Below are 26,655 nucleotides of genomic sequence, written 5' to 3' on the forward strand. Positions count from 1 at the left end.
CGTTTTAAGCTTAGACTTAAACACTGAGACTGTGTCTGAGTCCCGAACACTAATAGGAAGACTGTTCCATAACTGTGGGACTCTATAAGAGAAAGCTCTTCCCCCTGCTGTAGCCTTCACTATTCGAGGTACCGTCAGATAGCCTGCATCTTTTGATCCAAGTAGGCGTGGAGGATCATAGAAAACCAAAAGGTCCATTAGATATTGTGGCGCGAGACCATTTAGTGCTTTATAGGTCAATAAAAGTATTTTATAATTAATGCGAGATTTCACTGGGAGCCAATGCAGTATTGATAATATCGGTGTGATATGGTCGTATCTTCTAGTTCTAGTTAGGACTCTAGTAGCTGCATTCTGGACTAACTGGAGCTTATTTATATTCCTACTGGAACATCCAGACAGTATGGCATTACAGTAATCTAATCTATAGGTGACGAATGCATGAACTAGTATTTCCGCATCATGTAGTGACAATATGTTTCTTATTTTAGAAATGTTTCTGAGATGAAAGAAGACTATCCTAGTAATATTATCTACATGAGCATCAAATGATAGGCTGGAGTCAATAATCACTCCAAGGTCTTTAACTGCTGCACATGATGAAACAGAAAGACCATCCAGAGTAACCATGTGATCAGAAAGATTACTTCTAGCTACACGTGGGCCTAATAAAAGTATTTCTGTTTTATCAGAATTAAGTAGAAGGAAGTTAATTAACATCCAACATCTAATGTCCTTTACACATTCCTCAACTTTACTAAGCTTCTGTCTGTCCTCTGGCTTCGCTGAAACATACAGCTGTGTATCATCAGCATAACAGTGGAAGCTAATTCCATGTTTACGAATAATTTGACCAAGGGGTCGCATATATAAAGTAAAGAGCAGTGGGCCTAAAACAGACATGTACATGTATTTCATCAACACTGCTACGAGCTTATTTTTTCCCCATAACAATAATATAGCCTTATTCTCTGTTTACTCAGCAAGACTATAACTTTATTCCCAGTTCCTCTCCTTAATTTCAGTCACTTCCTCACTGAAACCTATAATCAGAATAACTCCAAAGCTCAGGACCCAAGTCTCCACTCTAAATCCTGTGTCTAGAACACAGGCTCTGAACTCTTATCTAACACATTTAGTGTTTTATCTGCTCTAAAGCACCCACCTCAGCTCGTGCAGGCCGCTTAATTAGCTGATGACTTGAATCAGGTGAGTTTGGTGCAGGTTCTAATTGAACATCCTCAGGAGTGTAAGGAAGCCTCTCTCTAATATCTTTCTTATCGGTTCAACTCCAACTTCATCACCACCCCAAGAAAGCACTGCATGTTAGTAGTGTTCAGGGTCAGTATCTAAACTGACAGTCTATTCACACACACTAGCACTACTGCACTTCACATCCAGTATTTCCTTCTCTAATGTAGTGGGTTCATAATAAAACTGCCATATTAAATCATGAGCACCAAAAGTCATGTTTATTCTCATCACTGCTCCTGTGTAGCTAAATATATTCCGTAGGAGGCCTCGACTGTTTCACTCGAGAATATCCACAAATAGGGAAGAAGATTACAGAGATAAATGTAATGTATTCACTGTTACATTAAAACAACGATTATCAAGGGAGAGAAAGAAAGTGAGTTCTAGACCTCTGACCTGTACATGACGTCATCAAAGATCTTATGGTTCACTGCTCCAATTTAACTGTGTGTGTGTGTGTTAGGGATGCACCGATGCCGATACCAGTACTCAGGTGTCGGCCCGATACTGTGTTCATGTACTCTTGCTTGTAAAACTAAAAAAAACTAAAAACAGAGGAAGAAAGGATCTGGATCTCTAGTATCTCCATAAATTCGTGTGGGGATTACTGGTAGATCAGAGAGAATAGTCGGGAACATATTAAAGGATTTGAAAACATCTTTTCCTGCATGTTTGTGGGATAATATATAACCAAGTTTATGTCTGGCAGTAACACAAAGGTCTTTTTTTCCAGAAGTGTACATAACTCCACAGGTAGGTCAAATTAACAATGGAGACAATGTAAACATGTTGTTATCCTTTAAAGGCTTGCAAAGTCTTCCGTTTTCCATGGTGAACAAACAAAATATTTTTGGTGAATGAACAAAATACAAGCATATATTTCCTGTGTAAAGTCCGACTTTGTCAGACATCTAAGGGGGAGGAGGCATACAAAATGGAGGACTCATTTCTTGATGTCGGGAGATAATGAACTTTCATGGCGGTTATTGTATAAGAACCCTCTACCAAAACGGTCTGGTGACTTACAGTGGCGGATTTTACATTGTGCATTACCAACAAAAGTGTTTTTGTTTAAATGTAAATGTGCATCGTCTCCACTGTGTACTTTGTGTGATGAACTTGATACTGTGTTTCATGTCTTTTGTGAATGTTGTAAATTATCTCCGCTCTTTAATCTATTGTATACAATGTTTCGTAGTTTGGGGATCATTTTCTTGAAAACAGTGTTTATTTATGGGGGTAGATATTCTCGCCACAGGCAGGAAATCTGTACCTATTCGAATTTTTTGGTCGGTCAAGCAAAATTAGCCATTTGGAAGGCTTACAAAATGGGATCAGAAGGGAAAGAAGTAAACATGGTTAAATTATTTAAGGCCTTGGTTGAGTCTAGGATTAGATTAAAGTACGAATTTTACCAAATTAATGGTGATCTTCCGATGTTTGAGAAGAAATGGTGTGTAAACAAAGGGATGACCTTATAAGAGGCGAGAATCTCTTTTTCAATTGGTAATGGTCGTTAAAACAATGTGTTCTGTATGTTAAGGTTTTTTAATTGTAGAATAAATTATATTTTAAAAGTCAAAGTCTCTCTCTCTCCCCCTGCAGATGTGTTGTTATCTCTAGCATCCCTGCTGGTGCCTCTGCAAATTACACCTGCAACATGAGGGGTCGTTATGTGAACATCATCATTCCCAATGTTATCCAGGCTCTCACACTCTGTGAAGTGGAAGTCTATGGGGTTCCAGGTTACACTTTTATATCCAGTTCACAATTTCATATACATTTGAAGTCAAATTAAGTTTTACAACAGCTGCTAAATATCAACATTGCTAATTTTTTTTAGTGCCTGTTACTAAGAGGGCATTTCTGAGATTGAAGTTTAACATCAGTGAGTATCTTATGAACCCTACTGTGAGGGACAAAATTATTCAAAAGGTTTGTGTTCATGACATGTATGGTAGATTCATAAATAAATAAATAAATAAATAATACTTCATAATACTAATTTTTCATCATAGACGATATCTGCCAATGCCCAGCCTTCAGTGCGTCAGATCTGTTGGACTACAGAACCAGAGGTGGAAAATGAAACTTAAAAAATGGTAGGAAATATCAGTACTACTACTGCAATAATAATAATAATAATAATAATAATACAACTACTTCTACTGCTAATAATAATAGTAATATAGCGATAAGAGGCAATCTGTCCAAACACTCCCTGCATATAGCACTCCCAGTGGCCAGTTCTTGTCAGGATTCATAGAACAATAAAGAGACCATATGTGAACATACTTATGCATATCACATTTTGTGATGATGGCTCAATGCTAGTTGTGTAACCTACCTGCTGAAAGCCGACTGGCAGAAGGCAGACATTTTTGAAGTAATTCAGTTACAGATTAGCAGAAAGCGCACAGCAAATTCTGCTCAATTGGCATTTTGGTTCCTGAGAAACAGCTATTTGAACTTAACGCTGACCCTTATAAACATGAACAGCACGCCCCAGGTAGCCAATTTGAGCGAGATTGCATTGGATACGAGGAGGTCCATCCCTGAACTTTATATTCAAGTTTTGTGGCAATAACCTAATGAGAAACTTTTCAATTATCTGATATCTGATTGGCCAATGACAGGCATGTTTTTTTTCAGTAATTAAGTCATCATGAGAATCTATTATAGATTAGCACATACGGTATATCTACCATATCAAATTTCAGCTTGATCAGACATACAGTTCCTCATAAACAGCTATCTGATCTTAGCTCTGCTCCATTTGTATGACCAAATTTGGCACATAGCAAAAAATGCTAAACTAACTTTTGCCAACTAGTGCTAGGATGTTTGGCCTAGCTTCAGAAATTTGGTGACAGTCCTCATTAATTAATTTTTGGTGTGATGCTCAATAATTATCAAAAACATGTTGACATTTGTAAACAGCAACATCTCACTTTCCTGGATAATGAAAGGGAGTACTACAACCACAATTCCAAAAAAGTTGGGACGTTGTGAAAAATGTAAATAAAAACAGAATGCAATGATTTGCAATCTCATAAACCCATATGATAGAACATAAAAAAACAAATCAAATGTGTAAACTGAGGAAATGTAGCATTTAAAGGAAAAAAATAGGTAACTTTGAATTTATGGGCGCAACACGTCCCAAAATAATTTGGACGGGGCAACAGAAGGCTGGAACAGTAAGTGTTACTAAAAAGAAACAGCTGGAGGAACATTGTGCTACTAATTATGTTAACTGGCAACAGGTCAGTAACATGATTGGGTATAAAAAGCGTATCTTAGAGAGGCGGAGTCTTTCAGAAGTAAAGATGGGCCTCTGTACACCAATCTGCGAAAAACTACATCTACAATTTGTGGAACAATTTCAGAATAATGCTCCTCAATGTAAAATTGTGAAGGCTATGAATATCTCATCATCTACAGCACATCATATCATGAAAAAATTCAGAATCTGGAGAAATCTGTGGCCCAAGTCTCTTTCCATAAATCTTAAATAAACACCTCCTTATAGATAGCTTCACCATATCAACGACTAAAAGTTTTTATTAAAGTAGTACAGCACAAATCTGTTTATTATTAGACTTTGATTATGTGGAATGTTTGCCAGAGAAGTCTCTGTGAATGATTTGCTATCATAGAAAGGATAACTTATTACAATGAGCACATTAATGTAAACCTGAGATATGAATTGCAACCTTCAGACCTTCTGACCTATCAGATTCCAGAGTGCAACAGCAGTGTGATATAATTTGTATTAAATACACTAAAATGTCTATTAATAGTTCCATGAAATTTGCAGAAAATCAGTTTACTGTTACTTATTTATTAATTCATTGATTTATTTCTTTTACCTGAGTGATATTAGTCAAGAATTTTGTCATTCTGACTTACAGGTGGCAGAAATATATCTGCAACAACAAGAAGAAGAAGCGGAAGAAGAAGAAGAAGTGTTCAAAGAACAAAAAGAAAGAAAAAACATCAAATGTGTGAGGTTTGGGTTTAGCACTTGAAAATACTAGCTAACTGATGTTATAGGTTTATTAATTAGAAGTACTAGAAGTTTTTTAGTTTGTTTGTTTGGGAAATGTATCCATGAAAATTATTACCACAGGGTTTGTACAAGGTGCTTGAATTTGGCATCTGGAAATTTAAGTACTGGAAAACCTTGAAAATAGCCAATTTTTTTTTTATGTTAAAAAAGTGGTTAAAAAGTGCTTGAATGATAAAACATCAATAAATAAAAAATAACAATCACTTTAAAGGGTTTATTTTCAAAAGAACACGAATACAATCCTTTCACTCAAAATATGACTCCCCGCTGCAGCCCCTCCTCCTCCTGCCGTTCACTCATTCATTTTAACAGGGACAGCTTCGGTCCACTTCTCAGACCCCTTTAGCAACTTTTTTTTTTTTTTAAAGCATCTAGCGACATATCTAGCGACTTTTTGGACAACCCTTAGCTAGTTTCCATAGAAGATAATGGCCAGTACTGCGCGGCGAGTGCGAGGTCCTGCTTTCAGAAACAGAAAAAATGTCCAGAATGTCTCTGAAACACTTCAGCCTATGATTAGCCCTGGATTCCTGGGAGGACACTGTAGCAGTCTCTGAGGATTTCTTCTCATCACTCCACTGTAAAAACAAACAAACAAAACAAACAAACAAACAAAAAAAAAACAAACCACTAAATGCTAGCTTCATCTTCTTTTAATTTGATTGTCAGTGCTCAACTCAAACCAACAGCAGAATTATTAATAATATCAAGAATGATTGTGTCTAAAATCAGCCACTGATTATATCCCACTTTTTTGTTTCTATATAGTATGATTTATTTAGCCAAATCTAAACTCACTTCTCCATTTGTGTAACTGGATACTCAGGATAATGAAATTTCACTCTCGTTTCCATCCACCCCCATTTTCTACATCTCCTATCATACAGGAACCTTGAGCCTATCCCAGAGATCATAGGGCACAGGACAGGGTACACCCTGGACAGGGTACCAGGCCATTGCAAGGCACACTCACATACACATTCACACACCCATTCATACACTACAGACACTTTGGACATGCCAATCAGCCTACCATGCATGTCTTTGGACAGGGGGAGCAGCACAGGGAGAACACGCAAACTACGCGCACACACAGGGTTGTGGTGGGAATCAAACCCCCAACCCTGGAGGTGGGAGGCAAACGTGCTTAGCACTAAGCCACCGTGCGCCCCACTCTGGTCTCTTTAATAAAAATGTGACACACAGAATAGCACAATGTGCTATCAAATAAATAGTGGGTGACTGTTTTCTTTATAGTGTATATGCACTGTAAATGACTTCTTATTTAAAAACATAAATGTAACTGACATGCTGCTTTATTAAATCATAGCAACTTGAGCACCTGCCTAGCCCTACTCTGAATATGAGGAACTTTCCTACACAACTATTGACATAACTAATGGTCTGCACTTATATAGTGCTTTTTAACCTGAGCAGTGTTTCCCATTCACCCATTCTCACACCAATGGTAGCAGAGTTGCCATGCAAGGTGCTAACTTGACATCAGGAGCAACTTGGGGTTCAGTGTCTTGCCCAAGGACACTTCGAGTCATGTGGGCCAGGAATCGAACCTCCAACCCTACGATTAGACAACCTGCTCTACCACCTGAGCACAGCCACCAACTAGATAACTAGATGTTTAAGTCAGCCTATCCCATTCCTTCATTTTCTTATTACATATAGATTAAGTCTCTTAAGTGTTTCCTACATGTATATATATTTTTTAAATTTGCATATGTCTACCAATATGTAAGCCAATGCATATGTTTTACACTACTAATACAAAATGTCCCAGTGAGGCCTTCTACACCCATCAAAATATTGCCATCTCACTGTTTGACAGAATAAAATATAGCAATGATGCTTTAGAATTAGATAAATTAAGTTTCTGCAAAATATTAATTGAACTATTCATTTAGAATTCAAAAAGTACATTAATGACTTTTGTAATGACTACTGTGTAGCCCATGTAGCACACTAACCCTAATGTGCATGACCGCATGTACTATGTTGCAATAATAATAATAAAAATTATTATTATTATCACCAAATAATCACTTCACTGGACAGGAATGTGATGTAACGACACAGGACAGTTAGCAGGAAGTAAGCGCAGGAGCGCCGTCTTTATTAATAAACAAACTAACAGAACACAAGAAACGCGGTCTATGCTGAACAGGACTAGCTGGATCAACCATGGAACTACAGTCTAGGCATTACTCGAAAACAGAACATGGAACTGAGACCGCTAGCATGCTACACGCATTCTAACACAGCGCTAAAGCTATACTCCTTAAACACTACTAACGTTACAAACTATAATACTGCGCGAAGTGCGCAGCCACACGAGGGGTTAAATAACCAACATAATTATCTAAAGCATAGACACCTGGAGAAATAAAGACACACCCTCGAACATAAGCCAATACCTGGACAGGAAGTAAATCAAAACAAACGAGCCGCGCGTGTCCATATGTCAGGGTCTCGTGCACGCGCGCTCTGCAGCAGTCTTTGCGCTTCGACGCCGCAGCGCCATCCACCGGCGGAAGCGTAACAGATGTAAAAACAGACTTAAAAACATTGAGTCATTTAACACAGGTCAACTGTTTTCTATTATACAAGCAGCGTGTGTGTGTTCTGTTTCATTTTCTTCTCAGGGATAAACATACTGGAGGATTTTTTGTTGATCTGGCACAAAATTAAATGGAACTAAGTTACATTAAAAAGGGGGAAACTTTGGGTACCAAGGTTATAAGTTATAAACTAGGGAACATTGAGAGAGAGAGAGAGAGAGAGAGAGAGAGAGAGAGAGAGAGAGAGAGAGAGAGAGAGAGAGAGAGAGAGAGAGAATCGGCATGTGGTCTGCGCCTCTGTAGCACCGCTGTTCTACAGTAAGTGCTGAGGGGGAGACCTGAATATCGGGCTGCCAGATAGCTTCATTTCAACTATAACTATTAACTGGATGGGGTGGGGTTAATATTTGACTAGTGCATAAATTACACCTAATACGTCTAGGTCACTAGTTACTATTAGCTATAATTTAATCAAAAAAGAGAACCTAGTATGTTTATTAGAAACCAACCAAAATTACTCCAATAGTGAGACATGTAAAAGTCCCTGAAGTTACAAAGGAACCCAGGGTAACTTCTAAGCAAACAAAGGCCTCTCTCACATTGGCTAATGTTAATGTTCATGAGTTCACCATCAGGAGAACACTGAACAACAATGGAGTGAATTACAGTGTTACAAGGAGAAAACCACTGCTCTCCAAAAAGAACATCGCGGTCCATCTGCAGTTTGCTAATGATTACGTGGAAAAGTCTTTTGGAAAAATGTTTTGTGTGGAAAAATATAACCTTTTGGTTTAAATAAGAAGTGTTATGTTTGGAGAAAGCAAACACTACATTCCAGCATAAGAACCTTACTTATAAGAACCTTTCAATAATTGATGGAACAATGAATTCTGAATTATAACAGTGAATTCTAAAGGAAAGTTTCAGGACATCTGTCTGTGAACTGAATCTCAAGAGAAAGTGGGTCATGCAGCAGGCCAACAACCCTAAGCACAAAAAGCACATAAGGGTCTACCAAAGTATGGTTAAAAGAGAATAAAATTCATGTTTCAGAATTTGCCAAGTCAATGTCCTGACCTTAATCCAATAGAAATGTTGTGGAAGGACCTCAAGCAAGCAGTTCATGTCAGGAAAATCACCAGCATTCCAGAGCTGAAGCTGCTCTGTACTGAGAAACGAGCTAAAATTCTTACAAGCCGATGTGCAGGACTGATCAACAGTAAAAACAGGGAAAATGTTTAGTTTCGGTTATTTCTGACCAAGGGGTTCACACCATATGCTGAAAGCAAAGGTTCACATAGGATCACATAATAGAAAGAAAACATTCTACACACCGTTATACCACCAGCAGCAGTCTGGACTGTTGACACAAGGCAGGTTCATGCTGCTGATGCCAATGTCTGACCCTATCATCTACATGTCACAACAGAAATCAAGATTCATCAAATCAGGCAATGTTTTTCCATGCTTCAACTGTCCAGTTCCAGTGAGTCCACACCCACTCTAGCCTCAGGTTCCTGTTCTTGGCTCACAGACAGGAGTGGAATTAATATGGTTGTAGCTTATCCACCTCATTTGGCTAGACGTATTGTATGTTGCAAGAGGGTTTTCTGCTCCCCACACTTGTAAAGAATTACAATACCATACCAAGGCATTACCATAGCCTTTCTGTCAGCTCGAACCAGTCTGTCCATTCTCCTCTGTCCTCTGTCATCAACAAGGTGTTTGTTTTTCTCCACCATTCTGTGTAAACTCAAGAGATTGCTGTCTGTGAAAATCCCAGATCAGCCTCTAAAATTCTCAAACCAGCTCGTCTGGCACCAACATTCATACCATCATCACTGAGATCACTGAGATTCTGATGTTTGCTGTGAACATTAACTGAAGCTTACTGAAATACTTACCTGTATCTGCATGATTTTATGCATTGTGCAGCTGCCACACGAATTAGTTAAGTTCTTTTTCAAACACATCCTGCAGAAGCAAATAAGATCGGCACTCCAGCTGCTTTGAGTAGCCTAATGCAAAATGTATTCAAAATACTATTTTTCCTAAAACAGATCATTAAGAACTCCAAAACACCTGAAAGTGGATTCAAGGCACTGTATACAGTGTTACCACCACTGAAATCACCATTTAATTACATATGCTTCAACAGTTAAAATATATCATAAATAAATAAATACATTATTAATAATAATAATAATAATAATAATAATAATAATAATAATAATAATAATAATTATTATTATTATTATTATATGTGTAATTTATATAGCTCCTTACTCATAACCAGTGTCGCTTTACAATTACAATGTCTCAACAAAACATGGAACATGCGGTAGACTAAATTTGAGAAAAAATATGATTTATAGTTTACAAAGAAATATCACATTTCTCATCAAAACACGATTTCACTGCTTATGCTAAGCTTAATTTACACAGGTTTCTAATTACAAGATTGAATTATATAAAGTGAGCATGATCAATTCATGTAGTATTAATGTAAACCCATTACATTATGAAATCTTGTGGGGATGTTGGCACTGATAGGTACTATAACTATAGTATTTAAATTAACATGATTCAAAGGTGTGTGATAGAATAGCACAGTGTTTTAATAAATTCAATGCTAATGAATATTAGGTGCTATTATTAATGAATATTATCCTGGTGTCTAATATTTTTTGAGAACAGTTTCATATTGAAATACAATGAATCTGCACATTCTAACAGTTCAAATGGAGAAGTTATTAATGTTTTGTCACAGTAATGATTCTGTGTCTCATTGCCAAAAATGAAAACTTCTTAACTCTGAAAGTCAATTAAACAATGTTTGAAGGAGAATCTATAATAAATGTATCATCAGATGACTAAAGGGAATGCTGGATGATCCGTCACATCAGTTTTAGCCTGACATTTTTGCTTTTGCGTCACACATTTGTACAACAGTTTTTATGAATCAGACATTGATTGATTCATAAATCAATTATCTCGCTGGATAAAACCTATACCTATATTATATATGTATATATTTATGTATGTATAAAATGTAAATGGAAGCTTTTTGCTTCATGTTTTTTTAAACTTTGCTGTAGACTGTCGTTTGAGTCAAACTTATTTGCATTTGAAGAACACAAAGTGCATTTGCCTTTTAAATAAACTAAATAACCATTTAGTGATACACCAAGTGGACAGGTCAGAGTTTAAAGGGTCAAAGAAATGACTTTCTGATCTATGTCGAAGAAGGTAAGAAATTCTGATTTCAAGTATCAAACAGATTTCAAGTATTTAAAAAAAATCTCATTTTACAGTACACTATGATTGAATTAATATCACTTGTAAATTGTCATCATTTAAAAAGACAATACCTTTCATAGATTAAAAACACAACCTATCAAATGTTCCTATAATGTATATATATTTTTGCGCAAGGTAAGAATACAGTATAGTAGAACACAGAAACACACACACACACACACACACACACACACACACACACACACACACACACACACACACACACACACACACAAATGTCTGAGACCACATTGAAAATCTGGATTTTTTTTTCTCTTACATTTTGAAATAAATTGGTTAGAATTTATTAATATTTAAAACAAAGAAAGTAAATGTTTCATATATTGGATGTTTATATATTTTTTTAATTCTGCAATTGTAAACATTAAGAAACTCTGAATCTCTTGTAAATATTTTAAAGATTCTCCGTTTTTTTTTTTTTTTTTTACTGAAGTTGTAGTCAATAATACAATTTCGAATGAAAATGTTAAAATTAAATAATAAAAACATGCAAAATAGAAACATTTTCCACTAGTGCTCTCAGACTTTTGGCCCCGACTGTGTGTGTGTGTGTGTGTGTGTGTGTGTGTGTGTGTGTGTGTGTGTGTGTGTGTGTGTGTGTGTGCGTGCGTGCGTGTGCGTGTGCGTGTGTCTGTGTCTGTGTGTACGTAAACAAACTATTAATGAAAATAAAATTTTGTGTAAGATAAATGAATGAATAAATATGTTCTCTTCTCCCCTCCAGTCGATGTGGCCTTAGGAGGAATAACAATACAATCTTCTTTACACTAACAATTATCCTGCTTACTTTGCTATCGATGACAACAGAGCGTCTAACATCAATTTCAACTCGTGTGATTACGGCTGCTCCTAACGCCATACAGACTTCATATGAATCCATAATGAACTTTTCCACACTATCTGTTGTTACCCAGATGAGGATGGGTTCCCTTCTGAGTCGGGTTCCTCTCAAGGTTTCTTCCTCTTAAAACATCTTAGGGAGTTTTTCCTTGCCACCGTCGCCACTCAGTGTCTTGCTCAGTTGGGATAAATTCGCACCTTTAATATCTGTATACCATGTTGATATTTCTGTAAAGCTGCTTTGAGACAATGTCTATTGTAAAAAGCGCTATACAAATAAAATTGAATTGAATTGAACTTATGTTTATATCCAAAATGCTCCACTGTGTGTAAGGGGCAGGGGAAACTGGTGCAAGCTGTTCAAAAGGTTTAGTTTAATTTAAGTTTGTCATTATATGCTGTATCTGCGCGCTTGCAGTGTAAATTCTGTCGGAAGTGACATGTTAGTAACGAGGACACGTTGCTGGTCACGCGCGGTGTAGACGCGCTGATACAGAGTGTAGCGCGAGTAAGATCTGTAATGTCTAATTCAAACATTATGATCAAAAGTAAAATAATGTCTAAAGACACCGAGGAACAGAAACCACAAGGTGCAGTGAAAGTGAGTTTTTATTATTCATTTAGGACTATATATATATATATATATATATATATATATATATATATATATATATATATATATATATATATATATATATATATATATATATAAGTTCTTTGGTGTTTACCTATTCTGTGTAATGTTAGATTTAAGCCAGCATGAACTATTCTAAGACACATAATTATCATCTCTTCCTTTGGGTTCCTGCCTTGCCTCATACATATGTCCCGGTATTCCTGCCGTATTTTATGTGTCCCTTTATAATGGTTTTAACATCTGCTCTACTTAATGGTACTTGTATATCAACTGTTTCATGCTTTATCGATCTTTTTGCCAGTACATCCACAGTTTCATTTTCTTCCACCCCTACATGTGCAGGAACCCAAAAGAAGGAAACATTCAGCTCCCTACCATGGAGTATGAGAAGCAGATAAAATATTTGTTAACCAATGTCTTGTCTACATGATGTTTTCCCAGACTGTATATGTGATAGTGCAGATAGACTGTCAGAAGCTATAGCGACATCTTAGTTCTGATTATTTTTTTCCGACCGCTGCAGTGACAATAGGACTCCTGATAGTTCTACGGTGTACTGATAAATGATCAGTCGCTCTTTTTTTGACTGCTACTTCACGAGGAATGAACAAAGCCACACTGCGGCCAGTCTTGAGCCATCTGTATATAAAAGTCATTTATTCTGATAATGGTCCATATATTTTTGAAGTATTATCCACTGTGGTGCTATTTTAGATTCCTCTTTTAATATTTATTGTAATCTTGTATCTACAGATGGTTTTATGAATTTCCAGGGTGGTACAGTTCACCTCAATGGGGCTTTCTTGTAGCTGGCTGAGGCCTGCATTTTGTGCCTTTACATTTCTTACCCATCCCAAACTCTTAAAGAAGTTAGTCCTATAAAACTCTGGGCATTCTTGGTGTACACCCTGCTATGCCCTCATAGATTTATCCAATATAAATCACAGCATCTCTCCTGTCTCGACCTGTAACGCAGTCACTGGTGATGATTTAAATGCTCTAGTACAGATCCAGAGTTCTTGCGCCTGTTCCACGTCAAGCTTTTTAAGATTTTTAAGATACATTAGGCGACCGTAATCAAAGACAACTCTTGTAAGAGCCTGATAGATATTTATGAGCGATGCCCTACTTGCTCCCCGGTCTCAGAACATTATTCATCTTTTTACATTTGTTCTTAATTTTATCAATATGCTGACACCAGGTAAACTTCTCATCAAAAAGCTCTCCTAAAAATCTCACAGCCTTGACCTGTTCAAGATCTTGCCTGTGCAGATTCAATGGTGCTGTTTTATGACGTTTAGAAAAACATAAACCTTGTGATTTTGAAATTGATAGTTTAAAACCCTATTCATTTGCCCACTGTTCTACTTTCCCTATTGCGTGTTGCATTTTCTTTCTTACATATTCTATATCCCGACCCCTAACCTCGTCAGCTGCATAAAGCGACTTACCTATATTTTTACCTGATAAAATGTCTTTAATCATAATATTAAACAGTATCGGGCTACATACACTGCCTTGTGGGGTAAAATTTTCCGCTGCATATCTATTTGAGTACTCTGCACCTACTCTAACTTCTATTGGCCTTCTGTTCAGGAAGTCTAATACCCAATTATATATATATCTTTCCGTTTATTCCTAATTCGTCAAGTTTAATAAGAAGTCCATCCTTCCCAAGGGTATCGTACATCTTTTCGACATTGAAAAATACAGAGATGACACTTTCTTTGTTAGTTTGAGCTTTCCTAACTTCTGGCTCTAGGCATAAAATGGATTCTACCATTCTCCCCCTCCCTTTACAAAATCCTGACTGATACGGTGAGAGAAGAACTTTACTTTCTATATAGTGATCTAATCTATCTGTTATCATCCTCTCCGTAGTTTTCCCTGTGACGTTAACACTGTGGATCTGTAACTTGACGGATCTGACTGTATTTGCCGGGTTTGAGTATTGGAACCGTTTCCATGTTAGTGGGATTTTTCCTGTATTCCATACCATATTGAACAGTCTTAATAATACATCAAGCGTGATGTCTCTCATGTGGCCTAACATGCTATAGCATGTACTGTATTTCCCTGATGTCGTTTGCCGTGCGTTTGATATAACTCTTTTGAACTCAAATAGAGTAAATGGCAAGTCCTTCTTTCTACTATCCCTGGATTTTGGGCAAGTGTCTGATCTCTACACTGCTTGGCTGTTGAGGATAGGTTTTCAGTACTGTGGAGCTTCACAAAAGTTTTTACCAAAAGTTGTTTTTTTTTCTGCATTGCTAATTGCATTTTTATTGTTGCTATTTAACACTGGTATTTACACACTGTTTTTTATTCCACTCATTTTCCTAATTGTTCTCCATATGTCCGATAGCTGGGTTTCTCTTCCAATTTTATTGCAGAATTGTCTCCAATATACACGTTTTGCTGATCTGATTGTTTTCTTACCTACTGCTTGCACCATTTTATAGTTAATCAAAGTTTCCTGTGTACGGTGAGCTTCGAGTTTCCTAAAAGCTTTATTTCTCTTTTTAATTGCTACAGTACAGCTCTCATCCCACCGTGGCACGCTTTTTCTTCGTTTACTTCCTATCTTTTTTGACATTGTTTCTTCATCTGGTCGTATAATGGCCGTGGTCACTTTTCCGTTCGTTTCTTCGACATCTGTTATATCCTTATTCGCTAATCCCACACGTTTCAGTCCGCTCTACGTTTGGAACATCTGCTGGTCGGCTTTCTCTAACTTCCACCATGGCGTTCTCGCTACCTACTGTCGAATGGTCTAAACCCTCCCGTGTGTTGATTCCTGCAATTTCAGTTGACGTTATTGTCAGATCGATAGCGCTTTCTGCATTATGTGAACTACAACACCACGTGTCCTTCCCGTCATTAAAACACATCAAATTTTTATCGTCTATAAATTCCTCGATCACTGATTCATTTATATCTGTATTCTTACTCCCTGTATTGTGCTGTGTGTGTGTGTGAGTTAAAATCCCCACACCGTACTAATTTCCCTCACGTCAACCCACATACTGCATTTGGAGTATCGGTGCTCTGTCTATTACGCGGATTGTAAAAGTTGAATATCGTTATACTGTCTTTTCCTGTCCGTATTTTGACTACCACAGATTCGTGTTCTTTCCCTTTATTGATTATATCTCACATCATTTCTTATAAAAGTTTCTACCCCCTCCACCTTTCCCCTTTCCCCAATCATTTCTGATTGTACACAGCAAATTTTAGCGTTATTTTTATACTCACAGTGTTAAAATTAACACTTATCAAGAGTTTATATAGGTCCACACTAAGTAGAGTTCAATTTACACTTTCAGTATTGTTTTTTTCCTACACTCTCATAGTGTTGAACAAGCACTGTAAGTGTTCACTGTTAGCACAATTGGTGTAGTTTTTTACTCCTCACAGGCTCCATTTACACTAAGAAAGTGTTGAATCTACACTAAATGTGTCAAAAGCTCAACCTAATGAGTTATTTTCTACACTAGTGTAATTAAATGTGATCTACACCCTGTCTGCCTAAAAATGCAGACCTTTAAAATGTGTGTACTCGTCAGTAAAAGAACAGATAACATCAGTTGCTGTATAAGGTTGAACTTTTATTTTCAACACAGTATCTTAGATGTAACAAACCAGCATGAATTGAGGTGCAATATATTCACCTCATAGTGAATATATTCATCTGACCCATTTGGACCCTGTAGATCAAAAGGCATGTAGAACTTCAAACTCCGGGCTTTTACAAGTTCACCCAAGTCACATACTGTCGGCTACAGCCACGCTGCGCACATAATAACTTAAACTTTAACGAAGGATAGAAACTGTACGTGACTCTCGTGGCTTTGCATGCATCTCATTTGTAAGTCGCTTTGGATAAAAGCATCTGCTAAGTGAATAAATGTAAATGTACTAACATTTAACCTAGTTCAAAAGCTTTGCATGCAATTCCTTTACTCTGGGAGACTCACTTGTAAGACCAACGTCAATGTTGTAGATCGTAGTCTGCAGGAAGGTAAAGATGTTGACAAGGGCTTCCTCATATCACAGGTTGAACACATAGTGGACTTTGAAGAGTTCATCTATAGCACTCAAGGAGCTGGTTCCTGTGCAAGTGATGAGGTGCTTATCCACTACCACGTAGAATTTGTCAATCCTGCCCTTGATCCTTCCTAATGGTAGTAGATACGGCTGGAGGCCCTCCCTGGCACTGAGATGGCCTTCAATACTGGTGGATGACTAGAAAAAAAACCCAGCAACGCTAAAAACTAGATTAAAAATACAAAATACACCAATTACGACGTGCAATGACAAAATCCCTGAAATGTGGTCCTTGGCACATTCAGACACTGTGATGAAAAATGTGCTATAATCATAACTAGGAAACACAACAAACCTTAATTCAATATGTCCAAAATAACGCCAGTTCGTATCATTCTTTATGTATTACTGGACAACTTCATCAAAGGAATATTTCAACCAAAAAAGAAAGTTCTTATGTGACTTTCTTTCTTCATCTGAACACAAAGAATTTTCAAAGGAAATTCAAGTTCTGTGAGTCAATAGAATGCATGTGAATGGGTGCCATCTTTTTGAGATTCCAAAATGTACATTTAGACAGTGTCACAGTAATAAAAGAACAGTTATTCAAAGAGCTCACAAGCTGTACACTCACTACTTTACACCGTAGCAAAGTGTCATTTCTTCAGTGTTGTCACATGAAAAGATATAATCAAATATTTCCAAAAATGCGAGGGGTGTACTCACTTTTGTGAGATACTGTGTGTGTGTGTGTGTGTGTGTATATATATATATATATATATATATATATATATATATATATATAGAGAGAGAGAGAGAGAGAGAGAGAGAGAGAGAGAGAGAGTATCCACAAATAGGGAAGATTTCAATGATAAGGTCATGTCTACAATTATTAAATTACAAAAACAATTATCATGGACGGGATAAAAGGGATGATGGATGAAATGTATGTATGATGTAATAGCTCTTGCCCAGAAATCCGCTTCTAGAAAATTGCCGTTCCCGAGTTTGGACACACGGGGGCAGTCAAGCTCCATCCAGCACAACGCCGCCCGAAACAGAAGGTAGGTTGGAGCTATTTTACAGACACAGCTCATTACTGTGCATTGTATTGTTCGGACATAACCACAATTAACGGCTCATCTATAAAAACAAACATTACGTAATACTCATAGGTCTATACTTGTCATGAAAATGCAAAATGAATAACCAACCTTTCTAATGTGGATAAAAATAGAAAGCCGCGCACTTCATTTACACACACATACATATATACACACATTATTATTACTGTTCCTTCTCTCTGTACCACGTTCTAATACTTAAACTGCCCAAAAAAGAAAATTTGCTGTTTTCTGAGACGAGGAAGTGGCTCTTAAAAGAGCCTTTGTGTTTATTAGACGGAGTTGTGGTTTAAGCGCGTTCTCCGCGAATACGGCGGGCCAGCTGAATATCCTTGGGCATGATGGTCACTCTCTTGGCGTGGATAGCGCACAGGTTGGTGTCCTCGAACAGACCGACCAGGTATGCCTCGCTCGCTTCCTGCAGGGCCATGACGGCCGAGCTCTGGAAACGCAAGTCGGTCTTGAAGTCCTGAGCGATTTCTCTCACCAGGCGCTGGAAGGGCAGCTTGCGGATGAGCAGCTCAGTAGACTTCTGATAACGGCGGATCTCCCTCAGAGCCACGGTGCCGGGCCTGTAGCGGTGAGGCTTCTTCACGCCGCCGGTAGCCGGCGCGCTCTTGCGGGCAGCCTTAGTGGCGAGCTGCTTCCTTGGCGCCTTGCCACCGGTGGACTTACGGGCGGTCTGCTTGGTTCTTGCCATAGCGTCGAGCTCTGCACTTCACGGGTAGAAAAATAGAATAAACGGCGGGCGCGAACGCGGCCTTTTTAAGCCATAACGCCGCCCTGCGCTGATTGGGCGTCTCGAACGCGCTCGTCTGCTATTCGATAGAACGTTTTACGTCACCTGTTGACTATTGGACCGTCTTCTCTGCCACCGTTCGAAACACAAGACGTCCGCCACTATTCTATTCTATTGGCACTCTCTCTAACACAAATGCTTTGTTCATTAGGAACACACACAACGCCGTCACAAACCATTTTCACTCCTCAGACTTCATTTAACCAGCACGCTAACTGCTATTGTTCTTATAATCATTACTTAAATATGGTATCAAATCCTGACTAGAAAATTATCGTCCTTTTTTATTTATAAATATGCTGTCTTAGAAGTGCACTTTCACCCCTTAGATTTCATTTAAGCAACAGGCTAACAACCACTATTATTATTACTATTTAACGTTAATTACATAATTATTAGCAGTATAACGCTTCTGTTTTCATTTCAAATGTGCTGACTTTCTAGTGCACACTTTCAGTAGAAAAACGGGTGTAAAATTGCACTTTTTGAGCAGAGATGGTGGCTCTTAAAAGAGCCTTTGGGTACTGACAAAGCAGCAGTGGACGAGTTTACTTAGTCTTGACGGCCTTCTCGGTCTTTTTAGGCAGAAGCACAGCCTGAATGTTGGGCAGCACACCACCCTGAGCGATGGTCACTCCGCCGAGCAGTTTGTTCAGCTCCTCGTCGTTACGCACGGCGAGCTGCAAGTGGCGGGGAATGATACGAGTTTTCTTGTTGTCACGGGCGGCGTTACCGGCCAACTCCAGGATCTCAGCGGTCAGATACTCCAACACTGCGGCCAGGTAGACCGGAGCGCCGGCACCGACGCGCTCGGCATAGTTGCCTTTACGCAGAAGCCTGTGCACACGTCCCACGGGGAACTGAAGTCCAGCCCTGGATGAACGAGTCTTGGCCTTGGCTCTAGCCTTTCCGCCGGTTTTTCCTCTGCCACTCATCTTGATGCTCAAATCTGTTCGAACAACTCCGAAATAAACATTACACCCCGAGCTCTCCGTAATATAGACAAAACGGCCACTCTCTTATTCGCTAAGAACGCAATGGCAGATTAGCCAATCACAAACAGGCCGTCGAATTCCAGCGTCACCCCTCCCACCCCTGTTTGTGCTTGTGTGTGTGTGTGTGTGTGTGTGTGTGTGTGTGTGTGTGTGTGTGTGTGTGTGTGTGAGAGAGAGAGAGAGCGCGCAAATGAAAACAGACAGAAGGGAATATTCATACAAAAGCACGAAGTAACAACTATATACTGAATTTATTTATTCTTATCATTAACATTGATTTATTATGTATCAATATGTTATCCTACATATTCTGTGATCGTTTTGGAGATCAGGAATGACGTTTAGGAATCACGATCAGGATTCTATTCTGCTGTACTAAAATCAGTATCAGCGTGTGGCTATGTGTACATGATATGTAGTAGATATGTGTATCCATACTATTGTATGTTTCTAATGTGTATTGCTTTGATTACATAAAGCTTGACTGAAAATGTTGCTCTTTAAAGGAAAATATGGGTGGCTCTTAAAAGAGCCGTTTAAGGAACAAAAGCATGAAAGAAACAAACGTCTTTACTTCTTTTTGGGTGCTGCCTTCTTCGCCTTTGCCGCTTTAGGCTTTGTGGTCTTGGGCTTGACAGCTTTCGCTTTCTTGGGGCTCTTGGCTGCCTTTTTAGGGGTCGCGAGCTTTTTCACCTTCTTCGGGCTCTTGGTGGGTTTCTTTGCGGCGGTAGCGGGCTTCTTCGCCTTCTTAGGAGACTTCTTGGCCGCGGCGGCGGGTTTCTTGGCCGCTACCTTCCTGGGCTTCTTAGTAGCGGCGGGCTTTTTGGCGGCGGGCTTTTTCGTTTTGGGCGCGGCTTTCTTCACGGGCTTCTTGGCTTCGGTCTGCTTCTTGTTCATCTTGAAAGAGCCAGACGCGCCGGTCCCTTTGGTCTGCACCAGAGTGCCTTTAGTCACGAGACCCTTAACGGCGATCTTGACGCGGGAGTTGTTCTTCTCCACATCGTATCCGCCGGCAGCCAGCGCTTTCTTCAGAGCAGCGAGAGACACGCCGCTCCTCTCCTTAGACGAGGAAACGGCTTTGACGATCAGTTCGCCGACGCTAGGGCCGGCTTTTTTTGCTCTCGAAGCTGCTTTCTTCTTGGGCGCTTTGGCCGGCGCGGCGGCGGGAGCGGGTGCGACTTCTGCCATCTCTCTTGGAACTACGTAGAATACACGAGTCGTACGCTGTACGTTAGTGTGTAACACAGGAACCTCCCTCCTCGCGGCCGGGGGCTGGTCTTAAAAACAGATATGAGAGCGTTGTAGACTCAACTCGGGGCGCCGCTGAATGAATGCACGGACGCGGCGCGCGCTCAGATGTGTTTTCTCGTGGCATTTCTCGGTGAAAATCCCACTCGCAAAACGAGATTCAAAACGTTGAAGCACACGCTGAGCGAGGACGGGCTTTCTCGTTTCTCCCGTGGCCCGGCCTGGCCGGCTCGAGAGCAACAGTCTTGTGCAGCGGACATGAAAAGGCGCGGCGCGCGTTGTGCTCAAGCCGGCGGGCTGTGCATTTGGTGCGATGTGGTGTGTAAAAACGGGCGAAAAGCAGGCACGGCCGTCGTATGCGTTCTGGGCCGAGTTGAAGAGGAGCCTTGGGAACGAGCCTGATGTCTTGGCAGCTGTCGAGTGGTGTGTGTAGTATTTGAAGCAGAGCGCGTTGGGGGCCGTGTAAAGCACAGCGTGCCCGGCCTCCTCCTGGTTAGCTCGGTCGCTTCCTCCCTGACCCTAACGAGCACAGGCCTCGGCGCTACCCTAGCCCTTCTTCCTTCCACCCCGAGCTCGGCCCTAACGCTAACACCGCGAACCCCGAGCTGTGCTCTAACCCTAACGCCATTAATCCCAACTCTGCTGTCACCCTAATGCCCTTTATCCCAGCTCCGCTATAGCATTGTGTGTGTGTGTGTGTGTGTGTGTGTGTGTGTGTGTGTTGTATTCCATGCTGCTAGAACATTCTTTTCAATGTCTATGTGCTACTAGAACATTCTTTTGAATGACTTTGTGCTAATGTCACATTAGTTCGAATAACTAGGTGCTACTACAACAGTATTTAGAATTATTATGCGCTTCTTGAACCTTACTTCGAATGACTACGTGCTACTACAACAGTTAGAACAGAGATGCCCAAACTAGGGCCCGTGGTGACTTTTGATTTGGCCCGCCATGCCATATGTGAGAAGGGGGGGGGGGGAATTTAATCGATGCTGATCTTCATTTCTAATTTAACATTTTTTTATTTATTTAATTTTGAGCTACAAAAAATGTAGAGAATAAGAATTAGAATTTTATTTAATGTACATGCGTCCTTCAAGGCCAGCATGCATTGCGACAGTCAACAAACAGGTAATAATGGAGAGATCCAGGCACTGGCACACAGACAAGAGGAAATTTAAAAAGGTTTGGCAAGATGACTTTTTATTTACTGAAATCAATTCAAAGGCAGTGTGTCTAGTTTGCAAACAGTCAGTTTCTGTTTTGAAAGAGTACAATATCCGTCATTATGAAACAAAACGTTCTTCAGCTTTCTCAAAGGACAGCGGCGAGGCATGAAAACAGAAGGCTAATAAGCTCCTTGCTAAACTTCAATCTAAGCAGAGCGCGCTGCTACGTCCTTCATCAGCTCAAGAAAGTGCCACACGGGCCAGCTATCAGATTTCCTGTATTTTACATCAAGAACAGCTATGTGCCCAATCCATCGGGCTTGTGGATGTGATGCGTGACGTCGTCAAAATTGTGAATGATATATGCTCCAAGGCGCTCTCTCACCTGCAGTTCAAGGTACTGTTGGATGAGATGGATGCACAATATGGTGATGTGTTGTACCACCAGGAGGTTAGATGGCTGAGCAGGGGAAAAGTTGTCAGGAGATTTTTTGATCTGCGTGATGAGATCGGAGCTTTTCAGGAAAGCAAGATTGGTAGTATTCAAGAGCCCATGGATGAGAAATGGTTTTCTGACCTGGCTTTCCCGGTGGACGTCACAGAGTTGCTCAATGTTTTAAATGTTCAGCTCCAGGGAAAAGACCAGATTATCACCCAGCTTTTTTATCACGTTAGAGCCTTCAAACAAAAACTACTGCTGCTCAGAAGACATCTCTCAGCAGCTAACATTCACAATTATAATATTCACCATAGTTTTATGTGCAGTTATTGTTATTATTAATACTTATATTTAGTTAGCATTTATATCCAGTGGTGTCAGCTTTGGGTTTTTTTGTTAATCAAGCTGATAAATTTTGTGTCAAAGTTCTCTTAAATTATCATGATTTAATTTCCTTGTTTTGTCAGTTATTTATTCTATTTGCCTCCCTCTCTCTTCTTTCACTCCCCGTCTCACACTGTTCCTCTCTCTCTCATCTCCACATCCAGGAAATTTAGCCCATTTTCCCTGTTTTAGAGAGGCAGGCATGATGAAAGAGAAGGTACCAGAGTATGATGCTGTTTTCAGCAACCTTTTCCAGGAGTTTGACAGTCGCTTTGAGGACTTCAGACACAATGCTTCTGACTTTGAGTGGTTTGTTCAACCCTTCACCATCAGTGTGGACACAGTCAGTGATGATCTACAGATGGAACCAATTGAGCTTCAGTGTGATTCAGAACTCAAACACAAGTTCAGGTCCCTTCCCTTGACAGACCTCTACAAATGTGTCCCAGCAAACAGGTACAGATGGGCAAACAGGCACAAGTGATGCTGTCTCTGTCTGGCAGTACCTACCACTGTGAACAGACTTTCAGTCTGATGAACTTAAACAAGTGTAAACTGAGATGCAAAGTAACTGACTCTCACCACCATAATATCCTGACTTTGACAGTAAGTCCACTGCATCCCAATTTGGAAAAACGTTTGAAAAATAAGGACCAGCTTCATGTGTCTCATTAGAGGTCACTGATATTGCAGGCATGTGGCTGTATTGCTTATAGCTTGAATAGTTGTATGAGGTATTGAACATGTATTATAAATGGGATTGGTTCTATGTTTTAATTATACTGTAAGTTTCATTGAACTATAGAACTCTGAAAATAAAACTGCATTAGTGAAGCAGATACAGACTAATGTTTTCTATTAATTTATTTATTTGTAAATATTATGAAATGATAGAGAACCATGGCAACTTTAATTTTAATATAATACAGTTTGGTATAATGCAACATTTACTTTTGGCCCACAGCCCTCAATCAAGTTTGATTTTTGGCCCTTCACAGGAAAAAGTTTGGGCACCCCTTATGTAGAATGATTATGTGCTAGTAGAAAACCATTTTCAACTATTGAAAATGGTTTCATTTCAATGGTTTATTGAAAATGGTTTTCAACTGTTGCTACAATCTTAATACGAATAACTTTGTGCTGCTAAAATCCCATTTTGCATTGCTCAGATTATACAACCCCCGAAACCGTGCTACAACCCTGTTTAGATTTACTCATCTCTGCATTTAGCAGATTGCTAGAATTACCCAAAAGCCTGAACATCCGCGGGAGTGCAGCGCTTCAGAAGTCCCCCTCCCTCTCTCTCACACACACACACACACACACACACACAGCGAGAGAGAAAGCGAAAGAGAGGAAATTACTCTTTGTATGAAACGTGGGTGGCTCTTAAAAGAGCCGTTGGGTTGACGAAGACGGCGATAACGCGCTTTACTTGGAGCTGGTGTACTTGGTGACGGCCTTTGTGCCCTCGGACACGGCGTGCTTGGCCAGCTCGCCGGGAAGCAACAGGCGCACGGCGGTCTGGATCTCCCTGGAGGTGATAGTGGAACGCTTGTTGTAATGAGCCAGACGAGAAGACTCACCGGCGATGCGCTCAAAAATATCATTCACGAAGGAGTTCATGATGCCCATGGCCTTGGATGAGATGCCGGTATCAGGGTGCACCTGCTTCAAGACCTTGTACACGTAGATGGCGTAGCTCTCCTTCCGGGACTTTCTGCGCTTCTTGCCTCCTTTGCCGGCCGTCTTGGTCACGGCTTTCTTTGATCCCTTCTTGGGCGCGGTCTTGGCTGGATCGGGCATGATGCTACTTCTCGAATAAACGAACAGTAAATGACTGGCGCCCGCCTCGCGCCCGCTCTATTTACAGATCCACATGTTAATGACGAACAGACAAGACACCTTTTTTTGATTGGCCAAAATTCGATACCTCTTCCTGCATGGCGCCTCCTACTGCACTCTGCTTCCTCCCTCCTTCCATACCTCCTCCTCGTCCTCCTCGTTTCTCTTCCCGCCCTTGTACTTTCAGGACAACGTGCACTATGAAAAAACAATTGGCTTGTGAAAAAACCGTTTTATATTATATATGCATGTGTGCGTGTGTATGAGAGAAAAAAATATAGAAGTAAGTTTCTACTAAAATCATCTTTTAAATCGTTTTATAATGTTGATATATTATATTGATTTATAGTTTATACTATTGAACACTGCATATACGTAATTTATTACAAAAAATACAAATAGATCTACCACTTACGCTACTCCTGTACAGCGTTTGATGCCTTATGCTTCATAAAAGAAACAGCTCTTTTTCTAGACATGTGGGTGGCTCTTAAAAGAGCCGTTGTATTCGCGTCGTTCGGTGTTTGAGCGTTTAACCACCGAAGCCGTACAGGGTGCGTCCCTGGCGTTTCAGAGCGTACACCACATCCATGGCGGTCACGGTCTTTCTCTTGGCATGCTCGGTGTAGGTGACGGCGTCGCGGATCACGTTCTCCAGGAACACTTTCAGCACACCGCGAGTCTCTTCATAGATCAGACCAGAAATACGCTTTACACCACCACGCCGAGCCAGACGGCGAATAGCCGGCTTGGTGATCCCCTGGATGTTATCGCGAAGTACCTTGCGGTGACGCTTAGCGCCTCCTTTGCCGAGTCCTTTACCACCCTTGCCTCTGCCAGACATAATGCTGCTCTCGAAGTCAAACCACTCAATAGACGTTCTCGAGCAGCGCCCACCTATTTATCCACACTCGACAGGACCTAGTTGAGAACAGGCGAGGAGGCGGGCCTTACACCAACGGTCACACAATAGCTCTCTTTTTCGAAAACAATCACTAGGCACTGCTTTTCACCTGCTAACGTCTTCTTCTTCCCCATTCTATCTCTCTCTCTCTAAATGCACACACACAGATACAAAACATTATCAGTATTATCAGTACTAATGTTTTGGTTCCATTAGTAGCAGCAGTAGTAGTAGTAGTAGTAGTAGTAGTACAACACAATAGTCAGGAACTTTGGGTAAAACATACATAGTAAAGCATACAGCCAAACACTCATCAGCGTAAGGAGGTTAGAAAAAGCTATCTGTGTTTGTACAACATTGACATTACTGTTTCAAACACAAGACGTTCCTTTTGAGCACGTCCTTGGACTCGAGGCCCGTATATACTACAGTCCTACGTCCACTGCAACTACAGGTCACACATAGCAGCACAAGCCTTTATTAGTAGGCCCAGCATTCAGCAGATCAGCACCAATGTCTGTGTTCACTTTGAAGCCAGTCCACATTCTACCACACAAGTACTTCACTAACTTACAAGCACCACAGAAAGGAATGCAAACACAACTATCAGGCCTTGCTTTATCAGCTCTCGCAAATGCACGATATAATGGACTCTTGAAGGTCGAAATTAGCTACATTGTCTCAAACCCTCAACTTATTCTTAAAAAGTGTCACTCACAAGGAAAGCATATGCACTTCGACAGTTGTGCAAGAGAAACTAACATAACAAACATCACACACAAGTAGGAATACAAAGTCAGCCTTCACACTGTCTAATCACTGGCCTTCTCTTTTCCCATACGCACTGTGTTTGAACCTAAATGTCATGCATCAACCAAAACTGCACCTCCAGAATGACAGCTGAGTTTAAGATTGGCAAAATATGTCGCAGCAGTTGCATTCGTCAACGTCAAACCATGAGCAATTAAGTAGTGCCAATGAGATAGTTACAGCAATGTGTA

At 40.0% G+C, this 26,655-nt stretch overlaps 5 protein-coding genes across 5 annotated transcripts; 1 reads left to right on the forward strand and 4 right to left on the reverse strand.

Annotated features, from left to right (window-relative positions):
* Positions 1-18,117: 18,117 nt before the first annotated feature.
* On the reverse strand, positions 18,118-18,728 carry LOC128634188 (histone H3). Its single transcript, XM_053684451.1, has one exon. It carries the CDS (start codon positions 18,566-18,568, stop codon positions 18,158-18,160), a length of 411 nt encoding a protein of 136 aa, XP_053540426.1. The 5' UTR covers positions 18,569-18,728; the 3' UTR covers positions 18,118-18,157.
* Positions 18,729-19,105: 377 nt separating this feature from the next.
* On the reverse strand, positions 19,106-19,781 carry LOC128634190 (histone H2A). Its single transcript, XM_053684453.1, has one exon. It carries the CDS (start codon positions 19,600-19,602, stop codon positions 19,216-19,218), a length of 387 nt encoding a protein of 128 aa, XP_053540428.1. The 5' UTR covers positions 19,603-19,781; the 3' UTR covers positions 19,106-19,215.
* Positions 19,782-19,901: 120 nt separating this feature from the next.
* LOC128634185 (histone H1-like) lies at positions 19,902-21,549 on the reverse strand. The gene has a single exon (XM_053684445.1). It carries the CDS (start codon positions 20,848-20,850, stop codon positions 20,233-20,235), a length of 618 nt encoding a protein of 205 aa, XP_053540420.1. The 5' UTR covers positions 20,851-21,549; the 3' UTR covers positions 19,902-20,232.
* A 322-nt stretch (positions 21,550-21,871) lies between these two features.
* Positions 21,872-23,665, forward strand: LOC128634191 (general transcription factor II-I repeat domain-containing protein 2A-like). Its single transcript, XM_053684454.1, has 2 exons — positions 21,872-22,044; positions 23,070-23,665. The coding sequence occupies exons 1-2, from the start codon at positions 22,020-22,022 to the stop codon at positions 23,387-23,389; spliced, it is 345 nt and encodes a 114-aa protein (XP_053540429.1). The 5' UTR covers positions 21,872-22,019; the 3' UTR covers positions 23,390-23,665.
* A 23-nt stretch (positions 23,666-23,688) lies between these two features.
* On the reverse strand, positions 23,689-24,842 carry LOC108262396 (histone H2B). Its single transcript, XM_017462881.3, has one exon. The coding sequence runs from the start codon at positions 24,709-24,711 to the stop codon at positions 24,337-24,339; it is 375 nt and encodes a 124-aa protein (XP_017318370.2). The 5' UTR covers positions 24,712-24,842; the 3' UTR covers positions 23,689-24,336.
* Between the last annotated feature and the right edge of the window lie 1,813 nt (positions 24,843-26,655).

The sequence above is a fragment of the Ictalurus punctatus genome, chromosome 12, assembly GCF_001660625.3.
Source record: "Ictalurus punctatus breed USDA103 chromosome 12, Coco_2.0, whole genome shotgun sequence".
NCBI classification, from domain to species: domain Eukaryota; kingdom Metazoa; phylum Chordata; class Actinopteri; order Siluriformes; family Ictaluridae; genus Ictalurus; species Ictalurus punctatus.